A 23,197-nucleotide genomic window follows, 5' to 3' on the forward strand; every position below is an offset into this window, starting at 1 on the left:
CTCTTACTAGAAAAAAACTAGTGTATGCTCTCAAGTCAAATTAGACTTATTATTTTAAAAGTAGAAATTTTCAATAAAGGCAATGCATGAACAAAAATCAAAAAGCCAAATACTTCAAAGAATTGGAGTAAAAAGAAACGCATTTCCAACTACATGCCTGTTGTGGGATCTTTATACTTTATGTATATTTAAACTCACGTCCATGCACTTATCTTCTCTCTTTGAATTAGCAGCCAAACTGGTAACGTGTAAACATCTCCCATGCAGCAGTAGTTCAGGTGACATGAAAGCTTCAGGATTGAAGGAGTGATGGAGAGAAACTGACACTCTGAGTTCAATACCGAGTACCCATATGGTAGAAGGAAAAAACAACTCTCCTAAACTGTCCCCTGTCCTCCACCTGTAAGCCATGGCATGTATGTGCACACACAGACACACTGAACGAATATAAAGGATTGTTTCTTTTGACATTTGCAGCATCTAGAGCTTTTTTATCTTCAAGCTCAAGTCTTCTTCCCCCTCTCCACAATCAACAGCATGACCTCTGTCCAGGGATCTGTTGCTTCCCTATGCTTCTACCATGTAGTGTTCTGTGTCAAATGTTCTTCCTGTCATATAAATATGTATGTGACTGTATTTAGCACCTAGCCAGATAATACTGGGAAACTGTCCAAACTCAACCTGACATTTAAATAAAATTTGCATTGCCCCTTTTTTCTAGTATTAGAATTTGGGTAACTTTATTATCTACCACAGACAATTAAAAATTACATCTGTATTTTCACTAAAATATCACTGAAATTAGGGGTTTGTTTTTTTGTTTTGGTTATTTCGAAACAGTTTCTCTGTGCAGCCCTGGCTGTCCTGGAACTCACTCTGTAGACCAGGCTGGCTCAAACTCAAGAAATCACCTGCCTCTGCCTCCCAAGTGCTTGGATTAAAGGTGGCTAAGTATTTTCTTTATATATTACCAGTATTTGTGATTCTGTCACCAAGGGAAACCACAGATATCCTCACATAGATAGTTTAAACTAACCTATACTTCAAATTATGAGAACTGTTGCAACATCTTACCATATTAGCTAGTGCATATATTACTATAACATAAATCATACAACTTAAGTTTCAACGACTGATGTCTTCTGTGCTTTTATTTTAATGTACAAATTAAAAATAAAGAGCAGGCTGAGCATAGTGGTGAATGCCTTTGATTCCAGGACTTGGGAAATTGAGGCAAGTGGATCTCTATGAATTCAAGGCTACCCTGGTCTACATAGTGAGTTTCAGGTTTTCAGGACAACCAAAGCTACATAGTAAGATCATGTCTAGAAGATGGATAAATGGATGGATGGATGGATGGATGGATGGATGGATGGATGGATGGATGGATGGATGGAGCATTGTTTTGAGAAAGGATATGTAAGTTTCATTAGACTTCCCAAAACGGAGCATTCATACACAACAGGTTTAGTACTATTTTAAAGAAAAGACAAGGATAGATGGACTGGGCAAGTTAAGAAGATAACAACAAAAGTCCTTATTATCACTTTAAACTCCTGGACAGGGCTGGGCACTGGTGGTGCACGCCTTTAGTCCCAGTACTTGGGAGGCAGCGGCAGGTGGATCTCTGTGAGTTTGAGGCCAGCTACTGTCATTTTACATATTAAAATTATTCCATACTTAATACAATTAAATATAACAGTGCCACACATCCCAGAGTGCTGAAACACAGGTGAATTTTTCAAGGATATCATTCCCAACAATTCCAGATTTCAAGTCTATCTTAGGCGCCCCCTTTTAAAAAACCATTGACAAAAATATTAGGTTGTGATGTAAATTTGGGCTGCCTATTAATCAAGCTCCGGGGCATTCACAGTACTCAAATACTTTATTGCATTTAAGTTTAATGAAAGTGAATGATGAAGGACTCATTTCTAACAAGTTCAAGTTTTGTTAAAAAGCTACTGAGAACAGCTGGCATTCATCTTTTCATCTTTTTAATGTTCTTTATACAAACATAGTCAAGGGAAGTTCTGCTAATGAAATAAACTCTTAGCACTCTACTGACAGCTGAGCTGAACCACTAAACAGAGATCACCAACCAGTCTTATATTATTACAAAAAAAAAAAAAAAAAAAAAAAAAAAAGGTAGTGAACAGCTGGATTATGACAGTTCAACAGGAAAATTAACATAGCTAATAATGGATGGCTTCTAACTGAGCTTTGTAACTAAATAGACTATCATTTGAATATATAAAAGTGTATTCAACCAACCAACAACAACAGAGTTCCACAATATTCCACTGTTAGGGTTCAACAACTGATAAGTGGTCACAAACAAATTCTAATTGCTGATCAAGACAAAATAGCCCAATAATTCCTAAACTAAATCCTTTAATGCAAAGCAGTCATTAACCTAACCATTTATGCACTACATCCTCCTAGCTGCTAAAGCATCTACTTGGCTATAAAGAATGTAAACAAAATTGTTTTAAAGGTGGAATAGAGTATAAAGAAACAAAGCTATTACATTAAACTAATGCAGTATAATATCCAGTACCTCCAAACTTAGTAACTAAATAAAGCCAACTGATGCTTTTAACCATGTTAAAGTTTGAGGATCTCCAAAATTAGGGGGGAGGAGGAAAAGTAGCTGGGTATAGTGGCACATGCCTTTAATCCCAGCACTTGGAAGGCAGAGGCAAGCAGATCTCTGTGATTTCAAAGTGAACCTGGTGTACAGAGCAAATTCCAGAGCAGCCAAAGTTACACAGAGAAACCCTGTCTCAAAAAATGAAAAAAATAGAAGTAAAAGAAATAGAGTAATTTAAAAAAAAAAAAAAAAAGCAAGCCACGTAAAAATGGAAAATACACAGAGAACCTGGATACTATATGCTATTGTCTTTGAATTGTTCAATTGCTAGGGAAGGAACAACAATTGCTATACCTGATTATCAATGCTGCTGAATTAATCCAATTTATATATTTTAAAAATGCTTTGACTTCCAAATTTAAGTCTAAGGGCAGGTTACTGTGGAAAAATTTTCTATTTTTGTTTCCAAAGAAAATAAAAAGCTGTGGATTCCTTCCAGACTAACATGTTTTGATCAAGCAAGACCCCCTGAAGCAGTGTCCCAGGTGATCCAACATTCAAAACAGCTGGGACAAGGCAGCCTTGCAGACCACTACAGCCAGGATTTCTGCATCTTCTTAAGATCCCCACCCACTACCAGAAGGAAGCAGATTGGAAAGAACAACCCCAAATTCCCAAATATTGTTTATAAATGTTTTCATTTAAATGGGGTTGGTTATAAATGGTTAATGATCACAACCAATCTCTTTTTAAAGGTAAAAAGGGGATTATGGCATAGAAATGAATACTTTGTTTTGGAATGGATTTTCACTTATTGGTACAAATTTAAGGTCAATTTTGTGATATGTATATTTCTCCTCTTGTTTAGGTATTGTGTTATATAGCCCATTTAAAAATGTAATGTATAATTTAGTTCAGATTATAGTCACCTATAATAGTCAAAACTTATAGTTAAATTAGTTATGTTTTCTAGATATACAGAGATATATTTAAAATGGATAGGCATTCTTCAAACCTTTCAAAGACCTATAGAATATGGCATTTAAAACGGTTTAGGGTTTTTATTGACAGTGAGACATAACTGCTCCTGGCAACACCACCTACATCAGAAAGGAAGATGGACATCGAAGAAACTCGTTATGGAGTTTACTTCCAATATGGCAAGACTAGCCATTTGGGCAAGATACTGCTCTTGTCTGGACAGTTTGACTTACTTTATGCTGTATAAACTGGACATGCAGGACCCACAGAAAAGTGACTGCTGAAACAGGATGGACATTGCTGTAGGATTCCTGCTTCATGAAAGAGACTGCCAGACATTGTACAGGACTAAAGAAAAAAGTGACTGACAAACTGCCAATACAGACGGACAGTTTAAAGTTTCCTGCTTTGCTGAAGAGTCTGCCAGACACACTATGGCCTATAGCCTGAAGATGGGACATTACAGAAAAACTTCGGGTGACTGACCAGGCAATGAGTTGTCTTTGTCATTTCTAGAGTTTATATATTATACTTCTGTGGTCTTTGATGGAGTTGAAGACATAGTTATAGTTATGGTTTTCCCTAGTTAGGATTAAAGATAAGTTACATATAAGACTTTAGACTCACAAAGATAGGACAGATGATAGAACATTTTTTTTATTTCCTAATAATGCTAATGGACTAAATATTGTTAACAATAGTTCTTATTTGAAAACTTTTGTTATATATTTTACTATGTTAAAGTTAAAACCCTTCTTTATATTTTAGACAGAAAAAAGGAGATGCTGGGAGATGTCATTCTGTAAATGTTTCTCTTATTGGTTAATGAATAAAACACTGTTGGCAAATAGGAAAGCAAGACAGGTGAGACTAGAGACAAGGAGAATTCTGGGGGATGTAGTAAGGAGAGTCAAGATATAGGGACTTGAGAGAAGAAGTCCAGACCTTCTCTCCAGTAAAATAAGACCACGTGGAAACTTAGATTAATAGAAATGGGTTAATATTTAAGACAGAGCTAGCCAATAGGAAACACTAGTGACAGGCTAAAAGCTATATATCTAATACAGCATCTCTGTGTGTTATTTGGGGCTGACGCAGCAGGAAAACTGTATGTAACAGGAGTCAGTTGTCTTACTTAGACAATGTGAGTTCCGGGACTTGGCAGCAGAGGCCTTTCCCTGCTGAACCATCTTATGGGCATTTTAGGTCATTCTTACTATGTGAGAGGCCTCATGCATCTGCCGCCGTGCAAATATGGAGATCAGAGCTCAACTTACAGGACTCAGCTCTCTCTCTTGTGGACCCCAGGGACTGAACTCGAGTGACAGAGTTTGACAGCAGAGACCTTTATTCTCTGAGCCATCTCACTGGAAAATGAAGTAAGTCTTAAAAAGACCAATTCTCTTTACAAATTATAAATTTTTAAAATGGCTCAGTTAGGTATATGTATTTCTAAAATTTAAGTATATCTGTATACTTAAAGTTACATTATAAAAGTTACATATAAAATTTAACATTAAAAGTTGAATTTGGTAGCTAATTCAAAGCACACCTTCTGGGAAAAAAGTTAGGAATGGCTAGAATAGTCCCAGAGTCTCATATATAATGGGTAGTGTAACTTATTTTGAGAATTTCAGAATTTCCTATCCTCTAAACTATGATACTATTTTCTCATTGTTCATTACCTATAGGGAATTACAAATTCATTTCCACTGACATATCCTGCAATAAAAACACATCCATTTAAAATTCATAAAAAGGTATTTAGCAATAACAATTCTGAAACACTGCTGATTTCCCTAAAGTGTTTGTATTTTTATCCTTTACATGTAAAAATCCCCATGCTGATTAATTTACTATTCAAGACTTAAATTTCATTACAAACACATTCTTTAGAGCATAATATTGCATTGCAGGCCAAACAACTAGCCTCATCTTTAGTGCCACTCTAGCTGTAATAAAGCTACTCTTACAGCCAATCTCCAAGAGGTACCATGTTAATTCCCAGGCTCTGCATTTTCTTATATCTTATTCTTGCTAAGCAATTTATCTTAATATGTACATTTCATAAGTTTTGACACAATTCCTAATTAGGAAAGCTGAGATGGTAAAGTTTTTAGACTATCTACAATACAGTGTAATTTGTTTGCCTCCTTACAGTGATTTAGAAATTGTAGTTATTAGTTATTCAGAATTCTTAGAGTTCATTCTTTTCTTCCCTTTTTTTTTTCTTTTTTTTTTTTTTTTTTTTTTTTTTTTTTTTTTTTTTTTGAGACAGGGTCTTACATGTTTCCCAGGCTGTCCTTAAATTTACTACCTTCCTGCTTCAACCTCCTAAGTGCCAGGATTATAAACATTTGCTATTATACTTAACTGTCCAAGTTAGTTTTCAATTGCTCTGACAAGACACCATGACCAAAACAAGTTGGAGAGGAAAGGGTTTACTGCAGCTTACAGTTGGATGCACACAGTCCATCATGAAAGGAAGTCAGGCACTGTTTACTGGCTTGCCTGCCCATGGCTTACTCTGCCTGCTTTCTTACATAACCGAGGACCACCTGCCCAGGCTCGAACAGCCCTTGGTGAGAGGGCCTCCCACATGAATAACCACTCAAGAAAATGCTCCTCAGGCTTGTCTATGAGACAATCTGATGGGGGCATTTTCTAAACTGAAATCTCTCTTCCCAGGTAACTTGAGCTTCTGTCCAAGTTGACCAAAAAAAAAAAAAAAAAAAACTAGGACACCAGCTTTAAATTTTATGAATTTCAAAGTAGCCAAAGTGTCAAATTTTTTCATAACTATCTTTTTTGTTGTTCTTTTGGAAATAAAATAAATCCACTTTAAAGTAAGAAAGACTGGAGACATGGAGACAGGGCTAGGAGATTAAGAGCACTTGCTGCTCTTGCAGAGGTCTGGAATTCTATTACCAGCACCCACACTAGGTGGCTCACAACTGCCTACAGTTCCAACTTCAGGGGATCCAATGCTTGTGGCCTCTGCAGGAACCTGCACGTGTATGTACATACCCATAAACACACATAAATATAATGAAAAGTAAAACCTTAAAAAACAATGTGAGAAATAACAAACAAGCTTTAAACAGAACTGTAAATAGTCTAGAAAGAGAAAAGCATTTCAACAATGACCTCAGAGGAGAAATATAATGTGTATGTTTAAAGTTGCCTACACAGTGACTGAACATAAACTGTAAAGTCCTGAAATTATCTTTACAGTTAATGTTCAGTCATTGTGTGGCAGCTTTAAACAGACAAATACATTTTCATGTATTTCCACACGTTATAAGAAAACTAATAGAAATAGTTCATATTAAATACCACACACACAGTTCCATGGACTCTAGCTGAAAGATGTTTGTAGCATTTCAATTCTGTTAATGTTATGTCCCTTCTGATTAAAACTGCAAAAAAGCTGGGCAGAGGCAAAGACAGGATCTCTGTGAGTTCAAGGCAAGCCTGGTCTACAGAGTGAGTTCCAGGACAGACTCCAAATTTACACAGAGAAACCCTGTCTCAAAAAACAAAAAACAAACAAACAAAACAAAAAACAACAACAAAAAGGCCCACGTTGCCCATTTAAAGAGAAAACAACTGTTTTCATGTTAGGTTTTTAATTATTGTTCCCTTTTCTACCCACAATTCTGAGGAACAAACAATGGGTCTCATGAAAACCTAGCAAGAAATTTACGCTAAGATATTTTATTTACATAGTCCTTAAAATGTGTTTATTCTTAATAATACTGATGTTTCATTTAGACAATTGAAAACTGGAATTAAAAAGCTTGTCACTGTGGAACATACCTCAGAATCTGGAAGGTAGAAAAAAAAGACCAGAAAAGCAGCTTGGGGAACCTGAGACTTATCTGTCTCAAAAAACAAAGTAATTAATCAACTAATTAATAAAGCAATGGCTCAGCAGGTGAAACACTTGCCATGCAGGTCTGGTAACCTATGTTTAAGCTCCAGAAGCCACATAAAAGCAAAATTAAAGAAACTACTCCACAGTTTTCTGGGCTTTCACACATACACTATGGTACATGCATACCCATACTCACATATCACACACAACTCAAGTTCAAGACCAGCTTAGGCTACATAGTAATACTTTTAAAAAACACACACACATACAATGTAAAAGTATCAAGATACATTTTTTACCTACAATATCTCAGATATTATACATTCATAATCTTGAAAACTGGGCTGGGAAATAGCTTAGCAGTAGGAGCCCTCAGTATTCTTGCAGAGGACCCCAGTTCAGGCTATCTGTAACTCCAGGTCCAGGAAACCCAATGCCCTCTTCTGTCCTCCAAGAGCACTGCACACATGCACATGGTGCATACATATACACAGGAGGAAAATCGAATCAAATAATTAATTAAAAAATAATATGATAAACTGAACAAAGACACTTTCATTTCCTCTTTTCCTTATTCACTAGGAAGCTGAAAAACTAATATATTTTCTAAACGATCATCTGGCTTTATGCATTTTTTCCCTATAATCACAGTTTCATTCATAGATCCTTTCATACATTAAATATTTAGGTACTACGAAGCTGATTGAAATATGCATGTCATACAAGGATACCAATATATAACTCTAAACAATGTTTGTCTTCCCAGAAAACTCTTTAACCTGATTTTTTTTTAAGAAAGAAAAAAACTGGGCTGAGCTGTAGTGGCACATGCCTTTAATTCCTGCACTTGGGAGGCAGAAATAGATGGATCTCTATGAGTTCAAGGCCAGCCTGGTCTACAGAGTAAGTTCCAGGGCAGCCAGAGTTACACAGAAAAACCCTGTCTCAAAAAGACAAAAATGAAACAAAACAAAAAACTGGAAATCCATATTTTGATATGTTACTGCTTAGAAACCATTTCAAAAAAAGATTTTTTTTTTTTTTACATGTAACTTTTGGCTTACTGCCCAGGTATTAGCAAGTACACTGAACTATTTTCCTGTTACTCCTGTAGCAATGTATTTAATGGATTAAAACAAGATAAAAAATCTACTACTCCCAAACAGTTCTGCAGGTCAGCAAGCCAAACAAAACCTCAGAAGTAGAACCAAGCTAGAAACATAGCTGCATACCTTCAAAAGGCTACAAGAGAAGGGTCATTTTTGCGTATTCTTCAAGTCCTAAAACACCACCTATATTTCTTAACGTATAGCTACTTTTTCCATCTTGAAAGCAAACCAATTTTAACCTCCGTATCTATTGTGGAGTCCACCTTTGCCTAATAAAAGGACTATTGTCCCTTGCTTGTTAAGTAGTGATGCTTACGATCCCACGATGAACTGAAAATACTGGGATGACATGAGGGTGCTACGTAAAATGCCAGCACTCACAAGGTAGAAGCAAAAGGGTCAGGGATCCAGGACCAACCTCAGCTACATAGAGGCTACATGAGACAGTCTCAAAAAGTACAAGGCAAAATAAAAACAATGTTAACTTAAATTGTATTTAATATACCTAACCAACTGAACAACACAGCTTATCCTAGCCTATCTTAACCATGCTCAGAGTACTTACAATAGTCAACAGTAGAGAAAAACAATCTACAACAAAGCCTGTTTTAAATTGTTATTGAAAAACATCATTAATAAGACACTATATAAAATTTCCACCCACTTTTATTGGGTTCTGGGAATCACATTCATATTGGTCAGCTTGTGCAACTAGTGTTTTTGCCTAGTGAAATCAACTCCCCAGTCCTATTCAACCACTTCTAGTATTTTCACACTAATGTATCTTTGTGGTTTTTGACTGAGTGCAATTCCTACAACACACAATTAGGAGAGAAAACACACAAAAACACACACACACGGAGTAAGTAAGTAATGGTATTTTAAAAGTATATTTAAAGAAAACAATGATAAGGATTAGTGAGGATGTGGAGAAGAGAAAACTTTGCAAACTGTTTGTAGGAATGTAAATTGTACAACCACTACAGAAAATAGTATGGAAGTTCTCAAAAAATGTAAAAAAAAAAGAAAAACCAACTCTTTATATACCCAAAGACAATGGAATCAACAGCTCATAGATATATTCACAATTTGTTTACATTGCAGTCTTATTCACAACAGCCAAGATATAATAACAACCTATGAGTCCTATGGTAAATAAATAAATAGTAGTATACAATATTCTATTTATACGTATTACACGCATGCATACACACACATTCCATAGACAGATACACACATGTCATGTATGTATGTTTTTATACATGCATGTATTCAGCTTATTAAAGTGAGATCCTACCATTTGTACCCACAAAAGATGAGCCTGGAAATTATTACACTAAGTGAAATAAGCCAGACATAAAAAAAAAAAAACCCAGACATAGTGGTATGAGACTTTAATTCCAGCACTTAGGAGGCAGACTCAGGCTGTGAGTTCTATGTGATGACAACTCTGCAAATTGAGATCAATCTGGTCTATATAGTGAGTTCCACACAAAAAACAAAGAAAAAGAAAGAAAACAAAAAAGCCCACAAAAAACAAACAAGAAAACCAAGAAACACCATGATTTCAATTACACATGCAATCTTAAAAGATTCAAATAAATACAGGGCTGGAGAGATGGCTCAACAGTTAAGCACACTGCTGGTCTTGAAGAGGACTTGGGTTCAGTTCTGAGTACCTAACAGGACACCTCAAAACTCACTGACTGGAGCTCAGTGGTTTCAGGACTTCTGACACCCTCTTCTGGCCTTTTTAGGTACTGCATGCACCTGGTACAGGGATACATGTAGGCAAAACACTGATAGAATAAAAACAAATAAATCTTTAAAAAAAAATTACTTACATTGAAATAGTGTTTACTAGGGATATAGGTCAAAGTGCACAAAGTTGTAGTTACACAGAATGACTAAGACTAGAGATTTAATGTATGATGTGAGGACTATAATTAAAACAATATACACACGAAGTTTACTGACCTGGATTTTAGGTGCTGTTACAAAACACAAAAACCAGCCATGCAAGGAAATGGACAGGCTTCTTTGCCTAATTGTCATTTCATGATGGATCAAAACATCTTGTACTACACCATACATACATGTAAAATGATAGCTGAACATTCCCCAAAACCTCTTCTATATATATTTATAAGATCATATAAATTCTCTTTCAATTTAGTGATATAAATTATGCTAATAGATTTTCTAATTAGATTTTCTTGTAAAATTCCTGGAGTAAGTTCTACATGATGAACAGTGTATTTACTTGATACACTGCTAGATTCTATATCCTAATATTTCTATTTGTTTATACCTGCAAACCTATATTCACAAGTTGAAGTGACTTAAACTCTCCCATATACTTTCCTGGCTCTATTTGTAAGATGTGGATATTAAGAATATGCAGAAATCATAAAAGTAGCTGGGTGACAGTGCTACATGCCTTTAATTCCAGCACTCAGAAGACAGAGACAGATGGATAGAGTTCGAAAGCCAGTCTGGTATACAAAGCAAGTTCCAAGACAGCTAGGGCTGTTAAACACAAAAACCCTGGCTTTAAATATGTGTGTGTGTGTGTGTGTGTGTGTGTGTGTGTGTGTGTGTGTGTGTGTGTGTGTGTATCATAAACTGAAAATCTTTTCATCTTTTTCTAAGTACTACATACACATACAGAAAGTCTGTCTATGAATAGTAACAGCCGGCATTTACTGAACATTTCATTTGTCTGTAAATACATTAGACACGCTGATTTACCTAAGGAGCTGTTCATGCATGACCGCACCCATCTTGTTTTGGTGCTTCTTCAACAGAACTTCATTCAGCTTTCCAATTTCTCCTATATCAACCTCCATGTTTTCCACTTCTGTGGGGATCTACTTGTATTTTGCATGAAGACCATGTATTTGCTGGTTTCATGGCTGTATATACAATGACACATGTGGATTCTAATTTGTTTTAAGCTCACATATACCTGTGGAGCATCTCCTTGTTTTCCTTCTTGACTGGCCTTCACTCACTTTCTTCAAATCAAAAAGATCTTCTCTATAATATAGCCTTTACAAAGACAGAGTTCAAGAAAGATAAAGGTCTATGCTTTCTATCTTTAGTTTTCCCCTTTTGCCATTGTTATTTCATTTTCTCAATGTTCTTTTAGTTTGTTACATTTTAATTTCTCTGCAAAAAGAAGGAAGTTCTTAGACTAAGCATACGCTTTTTTCTCTATGTCCAAATGTTCTCTTTAAACTGGGCTATGTAGCACTAGGAACAGAAGTCACTCTCTCCCAGCATTCTTCTTGCTAGATTCAGTAAAGAAGAGGTAAGCAGGAAGATTCAGAGTCAAGAGTAAAGCGGACTCTTCCTGTGCTTTGTTAAGTCTGACAGCAAGAGCTGATTGGCTCAACTTCTTGGGGCACCCTCGGGCATTCCAAGTACCTTTAGCCTAATCATGGCCCCTGGAAGAAACAAGTACCAGGAAGAAGTTCCCTACTCAATTCTAACCCGTTTACTTAGAAACACAGCTGTACGGACAGATGAATTAGTTTCTAGTGTTTTCCAATGTATTTACTTGCTTCTTAATATCAAGACACAGATGAGATCAGCACCCGTTTTATCTCTAAGTAAGGTTACATTCACAGCCACTGCTGGGTAAGACCTCAACAAATGAATCTCCAGGACATTACTTATCCCTTAAGATCTTCTCTCATTATTCCTTCCTATAGGGTCTTAAAGCAAATTTTTAATTTGAAACATGTAGCTTTTTGGTTTTCCCAGTAGATCCATGACAAGTCTCCTAAAAACTGTGAGTTACATGTTTTTTTGAGGTTTTTCTGTAGTGTTCTGTATTTATGCCTGTTCTACCTGTTAAGGACAATGATTCAGTTCCCAGTCATAACCAATCTTTTTATCAGCCAGCCTAGTGAGTTAAAAAAACACAGAATAGTGTTAGTTCCCCAAATTACATCTGTGCTGTAACTGTATTTCCTCAAGAAGTCCCATTATCTTGTTAAAGCTTTCTCTCCTGTATTCTATTAACTCAGAGTTCAATAGACATTACTGAGTTCCTTTTAGCCTTTTTTGTCTGCTCATGACAGACTATTCCCTTAGCATGCAACCTGGTCACATGATAAGCATTCACTAAAGTGAAAAACAGCAGGTCATAGGACACAGAAGTTTAAGCACCAAATATGCCAAGCTGACTCTTCTGCTGGAACCTGGAAAAAAGGTTTACATGAATCTACCCACTAGTTCACTTCCCCTCAGATGAATAGAGCTCAATTGACCCTTGAAGTACAAAGCAAAATCCAAAAGGATACTATCAGCAAAGGCCTCTTAAGCTGCCTTTGCAAGCTTTGAGAAAAGGAAGATCGGTCTTTATTCTGAGCCTCCGATTTTGTTCAATAGCAAGGTAAATGAAATGCCCTGTCTGCATTCTGTCTGAAGACCTTAGTTTCCTATCTTATGTCTACAGGTTTGCTTACATAGGTTATTCTGCTCCAAGAAGCAGAAAGAAAGAAAAGTCAGCACCAAGAAACTAAAGCTGGTGTCTCCCACACTCCCTTCCCCAGCACTTTCACTTCACACACTACAAGATGTCTCCTGCATTCACATTGACATTCTTTAAAAACAAAAAATTGTTTTTTTCATGCATTTATGTTTGTGGGCATGTGTGTAAAGTTGTGGTGAGTGCCTGTGGTCAGTGACTGTGGCGAGGCCAAAAATACAATAGTTGTCTCTTTCCAACATATGAGTCTCCAAGATTAAACTCAGGCCATCAGAGTAGATAGCAAGTACCTTGCCCAATGACTCACCTCACCAGACCCACACCATTCTTAGTAATAAAATCTGGGGTCTCAGTTGGGCAATGGTGGAACACGCTTTTAATCCCAGGACACAGAGGCAGGAGGAACTCTATGAGTCTCAAGCCAGCCTGGTCTACAGAGCAAGTTCCAGGACAAGCTTCATTCAAAGCTACAGAGAAACCCTGTCTCAGTTACTTAAGACAGAGGCTAAAGCATGAGGTCAGAACTAAAGTCCTGGAGCTCTTGCATCCTAGAGAAATAGATGGCTGAGTGGGAAAAAAGTGCATACTGCTCTTCCACAGGACTCGGATTTGGATCCCAGCACCCACGGCCTGCAACTTGAGCTCTAGGGCATATGACACCCATACATATATGCCATACACACAGCAGACAGATACATACACACAAGCACAAACACACACAAAAATAAATCTAGAAAAGAAAACAGTCATTAAAAAAACAAATAATAAAAATAAAAGCTAGTATTCACCAGTAATTTCAAAGAACTCAATAATTTGGCACTTACCAGCTCCACTAACTACAATAACAACGCGTGGAAACACAGGTGACATGCCCCTTATCCACACTGCTTAGAACCAGTACAATTCCACTTCAGAGATTTCTATACTTACTAACAGCTGTACACAATTTGCCTGTTGAAGATCCCTAAACTAAAACTCTCTAACTAGAAATTAAAAAACATTTGTTAAGTGCCAACATAAAAATCAGTAAGTCCTAGAGCCTGGACTTAACATCTCTGGTTAAAGATTCTCAGCCTGTGTTTACAATTGCTTTGTCAACCTGACAGAAACGACAAAAGGTCACGTGATCTATCTAATCACACAGTGGGTTCTTTATGACACTGGCTTTGTATATATGTAAAACCTTTTTCATTATAATAATTCAAATGTTTAATATTGAATTTTGTTGTTGTGGTTCTAGGGTCTAGTTCATACTCAACAAGAACTCAACCACTGAGCTAAAATCCACAACTAGCCCTTATTCTAACTTTTTTTGGTTCTGTATGGTTTTTTAATGTATATGGGTGGTTTCCTGCATGTATCTCTGTGCACCACATGCATGACTAGTACCTGTGGAGGCTAGAAGAGGACGTTGAAGCCCCTGGAGCTGGGATTCAAACCCAAGTGTTAAGATAGTGTGAATGTAATTGGCCCCCAAAATTTCATAGGGAATGGCACTATCAGGTGGTGTGGCTTTGTTGGAGTGGGTATGGTCTTACTGGAGGAACTGTGTCACTGTGGGGGTGGGCTTTGAGGTTTCCTATGCTCAGTATACTGCCCATTGTTTCAGTCAACTTCCTATTGCCTGTAAGATAAAGGACTCTAAGCTACTACTCCAGCATCACGTCTGCCTGCATGTCACCATGCTCCCAACCATTACAATGGACTAAAACTTCTGAAACTGTAAGCAAGTCACCTTAATTAAATGTTTTCCTTTATAAGAGTTGCTGTGGTCATGGTGTCTCTTCACAACAATAAAATCCCTAATTAAGACACCACTTCTTAGCCAGGCGTTGGTGGTGAACACTTTTAATCCCAGCACTCGGGAGGGAGAGGCAGGTGGATCTCTGTGAGATCAAGATCAACCTGGTCTACAAGAGCTAGTTCCAGGGCAGCCTCCAAAGCCACAGAGAAACTCTGTCTCAAAAAACTAAAAGCAAAAAAGACACCAAGTCTTCTAGAAGAGCACCCTGTGCTTGTAAGCACTAAGTCATCTCTCTAAACACTTGTTGTAATTTCTAAAAGAACCAAATTTCTGTTCTAAGTAACCATTAAATGGCTTCCACACTAAAAAAATGTAACAGTATTGTTCAGGTATGAGACAGTAAAGCATTAAACCTCAACAATACCTAAAAAAAAAAAAAAATGGAGGGAAATGAATAAAGGGAAAATAAAAATAATCAAGCAAAAAAAAAAAAAACTCATTTCAAGGTTCTAAAAGTGACATCAAGAAACAAATAATTAGTTTAAGAAGTTGGGGGCATGGGATATACCTTGGTGGGACAAAGATTCCTAGCATGTGTGAGGTTCAGGTTCAATTGCTAAAACTAAAATTAAAAGAAGTGAGGAAGGGACAGAAGGGGAGGGAAGAGAGACGGGAAGGAAGAGGTAGTGGAGAAGAAACTTAAAAATACTAAAACGTAACAGGTTTAGTAAATACTTAAACTAAATAAACTTAATGATGTACATTTCTGTATTATATAAAGGATTAGCACTGTTTTAAAGAAAAGATACTAAAATGATTTACTTCAAATGTGAACATTTTGTATGTTGTCAAAGGGCTGAAAGCAAGATGTACATCATGACTAAGTCTGTTTCTGTACAAGCAGCCAAGGAACATAGCAAAATATTTTCAAGGCTTTAGAAAATGTGGATAATGTCATGCATGTCTACATCTTTAAAAAAATATCTTGCCAGACAGTGGTGGCACATGCCTTTAATCCCAACATTCAGGAGACAGAAGCAGGCGGATCTCTGATTTCAAGGCCAGCCTGCTCTATAAAGTAAGTTCCATGCTAGCCAGAACTACAGACAAACCCTGTATTGAAAAAAAAAATTTTTTCTTAGATTCATTTTATTTTGTATTTATGAGTGCTTTGCATACATGCAAATAAACCACGTAATGCCTGATGCCCAAGGAGGTAGAGTAGGCATCAGGTCCCATGGAACTGGAATTGAGGATGGTTGTGAGCAACCATTGGGGGTGCTGGGAATCAAAATGGAGTCCTCCAGAAGAGCAACTAGTGCATTTGACTGCTGAGCCAATTCTCTAGCCCCTCTCTACACTTTTAATGTGGAATTGTCCCTTTGAGTTATACTTAATAATAATCTATTGAACATGAAAAAAACTAGTCATGCATTTATTCATGCTACTGCCCATTGACAAGTGTTCTCAAAATTTCAAGCACTTTTTATCATCACAATACTCCAATTATATATATATTTATAGCAATACACATACAGATGTACATGTAAAAATAAATAAATCAAATGAACTTTTATACACATACATATTTATATAAAGGTTCTCTTACACACACACACACACACATACACCCTTAGAAAAGCAATCATAATCTTTAAAGAGAGGCTGGAGAGGTAGCCCAGCACTTAAGAGCACTTCCTATTCTTCCAGAGGACCCAAGCTTGGCTCCCAGCATCCACTTAAGGCCGCTCACAACCACTTGTAAGTCCCACTCCAGGAGATCTGATGCCCTCCTCTGGCCTCCCCCTACCAACATGTGACAATACACTCATACAAGCACACACACATTGATTTTTTTTTAAATCAGGGATCTTCAAAAGAATAACAAGGAAATTCTGAAATGAAAATGAAAGTGTTTCTTTTAACTTACTGACTGATTAAATCGGATGCCACCTTACAGCCATCATCTGCTTCCTCTTCCATATCAGAGTCCAAGCCATTGTCACCTTATAAAAAAAAAAAAAAAATGAACTACTGAAAACATGTTCATAAAGTGATTCTACCATTATATAAAAAGTACCATCTTTAAAAGAGACGCAAGTTTTAAAAAGTTATAAACTATTCCTCTATTACTTGTATTTTTTAAGATTGATTTTATCTATGTGTGCATATGTGTGTATTTGTGTGTGGGTAGGTACATGTGTGCAAGTGCCCACACAGGACACAAGTGGCATTACAGATGGTTATGAGCCACACAATGCGGCGGGTTCTGGAAACCACACTCAGATACTGCGGAAGAGCAACAAGTGCTCTTAATCCTAAACCGTGTCCCCAGTCTCCATTGTTATATTTAAAATTGATGTGTTTCATCATCTTCCCTTATCACATACATACAAAAATGTATATGTACATAACTAGAGACTATATACACATGTGTATATATTTCCAGAATTACAAAATGCATTGAATCATTTATTTTTGTTCTTGATGTTGTTGCTGGTGGTGCAGTGTGTTGTGTTTGTGTGTGTGTGTATATACACATGCATGCAGAAGATGCCTTCAGAGGCCAGATAATATCAAATTCCTTGGGAACAGAGTTATAGGGGAGTTACATGTAGTTGTGAGCCACTTGATGCTATTGCTGGGAACCAAATTTCAGTCTTAACCACTGATCAATCTCTCCCACGCCATTACTTTACATTAAAAAAAAAAAAAAATCAGTCTCTGAACTGAAAGCATCTGATTTTTTCCCCCCTGTGATACAAATAAGAAAACCCTCTCAAAGGTACAAATCAAACCAAAAAAATTCAATTTGAAAATTCAAAATTCTAAAAGTAATCAAAGAATATCGCAGTTTGGGAGACATTAATGCTGCAAAATTACAAACAATTCTAATATTACATCTAGGTCTTGTTGAAACAGGAGAAATATGCAATAACTCATTATAAGTTATAAAGAAAATAAAGCGGAAAATGTGTTAATTATTTTAAAGAAAATGTAACTTCTTGGTGTTTTACAAGTACTTCTATTATTTTTTAAATTTCATTTTATTATAGTATACAAACATGGACTTATCTATACATTGGTTGGGGAAACCTACATACCAAATTTGGGGGACTTTTTGGAATTCTATTCTGATAAATTAGTTTTCAGTACAAACAGAAATAAAGATATTCTTCAGTGATTCCTCAATAACGAAATTAAAGTCACATTCAAGCAACAGAAAGAAAACCTCAATATTTATGCAGAGAACCACTTAATGAGTTTGCAGAATGTAGAAATATTCATTCTTACCCTCAAGAATCTTCAAGATTTTTTTTTCAGACAGGAGCTCTAATTGTTCCTGGCATAGTTTTTTAATTTCTTCTACTGAACAGTTCTAAAGAAAATGACATTTAAAAAAAAAAAATTGCATTTATGTACTATAGCTCCAATGTAAACTGGAAAACTGCAATTATAAGAAAACTTCCAATTAGCAAAATCTTATAATCAAACAAATTAAAGCCTCAAGAATATTCACATGAGTTTTTTTAAGGGATGAAATTTGAAAAGCTGTCCGTTGACATGAATATTTCAGAGATTTGAACAAATATATAAAGTCATGTTTATTAGAAGGAAAAACTGAAGTACAAGTCAGTCTTCCAGAAACACTTAATTGTAGTCTAATTTACCATATGTAATTCATATAACAACTTAAATCTTCAGGGAGTGACTATATGAGATACTTGCCCTTACGATTTGCTTGAGCTTTCTATAACCATAAAAATCAGAATACCACATATTTCCCTAAAATTTTCAGAAATTCATACATGAAAACACCTATAAACTTGATGAAACATAAACTACTATTATGGATTGTTACACAGCAGCATGTTATTCTTAAGCACTAGAAAGATACCTTATAACTCTTATTGTACCATTAGTGGGAAATAAGAGAATTATTTCCACAGGGTCAATAAATGACTTGCCTAAATATTTTTCTTAAAAAATAAATGTTTAAACATATAAGGTCATTTACGGGTCTCCAAATTCTCTTCCTTGCATTCTTTCAAGTAGCTTGTTTTAGATTAGAACATCCAAGCACACACTACGTTCAGTGAAATGACTGCTACACAAGAATTTTGTTTGCAGGTGTGTGCAGCCTACTAATGCAGCAAAGTACCTTCAAAACATCAGGGAGCATCTTCTGTAACTTCTTTTCTCCTATTATACAGAAGCACTGCTGGAGCATTTCTTTTTTGTCTGATATATAGAAACTAACTGGTTTTAATGAAGCAGTCAGATCCAGTCCACCTTCTTCAACATCACTGTGCTCTGCCAAGAATAATTCTTTTTCCAGAGTTGGCAAAAGATACTTGTTTTCCTACAAGTAAAGAAATAAGGAATTATTAAATAACATTATTTAAAATACTTAAGAGTATATGCATGACACATCTATTGTCATTGACTTATTCTTCATTAAGCACTTGTAAATAACTTTTGTTTCCACAATTATCTATCTAAAGTCAAAAGAGAAAATTTAGTTATTCATCACTCCTTAATTTTACTCTCCACAGTGCAGTTAACACAGGAGTTGTAATAAAAGAAAACCATATCTCAGAAGACACACATGAAAATAAACTCCATGGGGACTATTTCCTAAAATTTTAGACTTGAAGAAATAGGAGAGTCCTTCAGGGAACTTTCATACAAAAGCTATAATGGTTTGTCATTCTACTTAAATTCATATAAAGAAACAAAACAGCAGCAAATGTTGCCACAATTACAAAGCTATATTCCAACCACAAGCTGTCATTTTTAAACTGTTGTATGATTTAAACACATTCAAAAGGTTCAAACAGTTTCAACAATTTAAGATATTTCTGACATACTTCCTATATCCCATAATTAGTCAGTCTTTTCAAATTTACTTACAAAACTCTCTGGTCCATAATCTTTCCCAGATTATAACAACTCAGTGGGAGCTTCAGTTTTTATATGCTGATATACAAGATGAATTTTATAGAATGGGTCCTTACTCATCCTAGTTTAAAACCATTAAATGATTCCATGCTGTTCTTGTGATACTATGTTCCACCCGGCCCTTCAAGCTCATTGTGTGTGTGTGTGTGTGTGTGTGTGTGTGTGTGTGTTCACAGCATCAGGACCTTCTCTGAATTACTCAAGTACAAACCTCATTCCCTCAGCTCACAGGGGTCGGGCTTTTGTGAATCTTTTGTGTAAGATTGACTTTCCTCCCTCTTTCCCCTACAACTATACCATATCACAAAATTAACAAGTACAGATGCTTATCAGATATGAGTCTGAAAGTCCACATGGGGTGGGAAAGCACAAAAGATCTATAATTTTTACTTTTCTTTTTTCAATTTAAAATTCTGTGTATTACTATTATATGAGTGCATGATGTGTGAGCTTTACACACACACACACACACACACACACACACACACACACACACACGGTCAAAAGACACCTTTTGAGAGTAGGTTTGCTCCTTCCACAGTAGTTTCAAAGATGGAAGTCAGGTGTAAGACTCATACGTCCCACTGAGCCATCTCACTGACTCTTAAGATTTCTTTTATAAGAGATTTTTTTAGTATAGGCAAGATGGTACCCAACTTTAATTTCAGCACTAGAGGAGAGGCAGATGGATCTCTGTGAGTTCAATGCCAAACTGGCCTACACAGTGAGTTCCAAGAGAGTCAAGGATACATAGTGAGGCCCTGACTAAAAACAAACAAAAACCAATTAAGCCTGTAAAACCCAACCAATGGTCAAGTTCTGATAAGCATGTCAGAAAACTATTATGAACCACTATGGAATATACATGATCTTCCCAACTCAATGCACAATAAAAACTAAAACTATAGCCTAGTCTAATTAATATTTATCCCAACACTCAAGAGGAAGTGGACCTTCGTGAGTTAGAGGCCAGCCTGGTCTAGGTAGTATCAAGACAGCCAGGGCTACACAGAGAGACTCCATCTCAAAAATATCTACCCCAAAGTAAAAATACTTTACACAACACATAAATCCAACATACCAAACAGGGTTTATCCCAAAAAGTACCAATACTTAAAATTACACTAGATGATACAATCACATAAACAGCATGCCAGGAAGCCACATGATAAAAACATACCCACCAAAAACAGTTGAAGAAATTTCCCTAATCTGACCAAAGTCAACTTTCACAATCTATCACAAATATACTTACTGTTACAACATTAGAACTGCTCCCAGTAGAGCTGGATGTGTAGTTCAGTTTTAGAACACTTGCCTATCAGGCTCAAGGCCCTGGGTTCACTAGAGAAAGCAAGGAAGAAGAGAGGAAGGAGCAAGTCTGACTTAAAAAAATGAGAAAAGAACATCCGTTGTCATTGCTACTATCTAACACTGTGCTAGGTTTTGATAACACAAATTTCTTAAAAAAGTGCTAAAAAAGAAAAAAATCAGTGTGAGCAGAAATATTACAGAAAACCACTAATAACAAATAGGTAGGAAAATATCATATAGTTGCACCCACAAGTCCCAATTTAAAGTTGTAACGTTAAAAAGTATGAGGCTGGAGGGATGGCTCAGCAATTAAGAGAACTTGCTGCTCTTTCAGAGGATGTAAGCTTGGTTCCCAGCACCTACAATGGTCTTAAAATCACCTACATATAGCTCCAACAGATATCATGTCCCCTTCTGTCCTCTCTGGGCATCTGCATACATGTGGCACACGCTCAATGGGACACACGGACACCGACACACAGACTCTCACACACACACACACACACACACACACACACACACACACACACTTCTTATTAATCTTTAAAAAACTGAGAAAGGTGGCAAAATGGCTCAGCATGTAAGGATGCTTGCTGCAACCCTGACAACCTGAGCTCAATTCTTGGATCCATGAGTTGTAGAGAACACCTGTAAATTGTCCTCCGATGCCACATTTGCTGTGGCATACACAAATAAATAAATGTGAAATGTGTTAAAGATTTTTAAAAATGCAGAATAATGTTTTAAATTTTAAGATCTTCCAAAACACAAAATCTAGAAGGCAAAAGAGACCACAAGCTCTAGCTAAAAAGAAATCAACAGTAACTGGGTGCCTTAAACAAAGTTGTAACATTTGCCGCATGCATTACACAAAAGTTTAAAACTAAAGCTTGATCTAAATATGTGTGGAAAGTCTAAGTGAAACACCGATTAAAAGGAAAATAAAAATAAAAAATAGGCAAAGGATCTATACAAGGGATCAAATGCTAAATAAAAATGTAAAAATGTTCAGTATCAATATTCATCAGGAATATACATTTTAAAACAATGCAGTGGCACATGTCTAAATATAATCCCAGTATTCGGAACACAAGTAGGTAAATCTTTTGTGAGTTTGAGGCCAGCCTGCTACAGAGAGAGTTCCAGGACAGGCTCCAAAGCAATACAGAGGAAACCTGTCTCAAAAAACCAAAGGGGTAAAAAAAAATGCATTTGGTTCTATTTCCCAACCCATTTGCTTTGCTCTAAAAATGTTTGCGTTCACAGACCTAGGGTTTAGTCCACCTTGGCTGTGAAGCCCTTAGGCATCGTGAGCATGAAGCATTTGGTCAACATACCATACAAAGAAAAGGAATTCATAACTTTCTAAAATGCATATACTTTTGACATTATAATTCACTCCTATAGCTCTATGCCTATGTAACTCTTGCACAAGATCCATGAACAACGGGTTCTATTTGGCATTACTTTATGTAAAAATCAAAAACACTAAAAATCTAAATATTAATTCAATGAAGCTGATTCAATCATTAATTCAATGATACTGATAAGTCAATAAAAAAACACAGCGTGTATGGAACGAACCCCATTCAATGCCGGTATATTACCCAATTACGTACGTAAAAGGAAACCATATCAAGTGCCAATAAAAGAGGTTTCAACTTCTTTCTTTTCTTCTATGTTCGATGAATTTTAAGAGCATAGTTGTTGTATAGTAAGTTACAAACTACTATATTAAAAGGTGGTATCACAGCAGGTTGATGGCTCATAAAAACGTTTTTTTTTTTTTTTTTTTTTTTTTTTTTTTTGGTCTCAGGTGTTTAATTCAAATGTAAGAACTATGAAATTCTCGCAGTTGTGACTGTGGGTAAAACTTCTAAACTTGGGTCACAGTTGTTTTGTTGTTGTTGTTTGGTTTTTGGTTTTTGTTTTGTTTTTTTTTTTTTTTAAATCTCCTGTGTGCTGTGAAAAATCCGAATCCACTAAAACGCTAAGCTATAATCAGTGCTTACTGATTTGTAACTACAGAGCCGACCCACTGAGCCTCAACGCAGGACGGGAAAACCACGAGTAAAAAGAGCCACCAAAGTTTAATAGGGAAGGGATACTGAGCAGTCAA

General features: G+C 36.2%; 1 protein-coding gene across 2 annotated transcripts in view; it reads right to left on the reverse strand.

Moving 5' to 3' along the window:
- Positions 1–23,197, reverse strand: part of Caap1 (caspase activity and apoptosis inhibitor 1) — a 50,020-nt gene that overhangs the window by 26,298 nt on the left and 525 nt on the right. For both annotated transcript variants that reach the window (XM_051188178.1, XM_051188176.1), the window contains exons 2-4: positions 18,965–19,165; positions 18,097–18,181; positions 16,733–16,808 (exon numbers count right to left, since the gene is read on the reverse strand). In XM_051188178.1, coding sequence (XP_051044135.1) covers positions 16,733–16,808; positions 18,097–18,181; positions 18,965–19,165 — 362 coding nt within the window. The remainder of the gene's footprint in view (positions 1–16,732; positions 16,809–18,096; positions 18,182–18,964; positions 19,166–23,197) is intronic.

The sequence above is a fragment of the Phodopus roborovskii genome, unplaced genomic scaffold (genome assembly GCF_943737965.1).
Source record: "Phodopus roborovskii unplaced genomic scaffold, PHOROB, whole genome shotgun sequence".
In the NCBI taxonomy this organism is placed as follows: domain Eukaryota; kingdom Metazoa; phylum Chordata; class Mammalia; order Rodentia; family Cricetidae; genus Phodopus; species Phodopus roborovskii.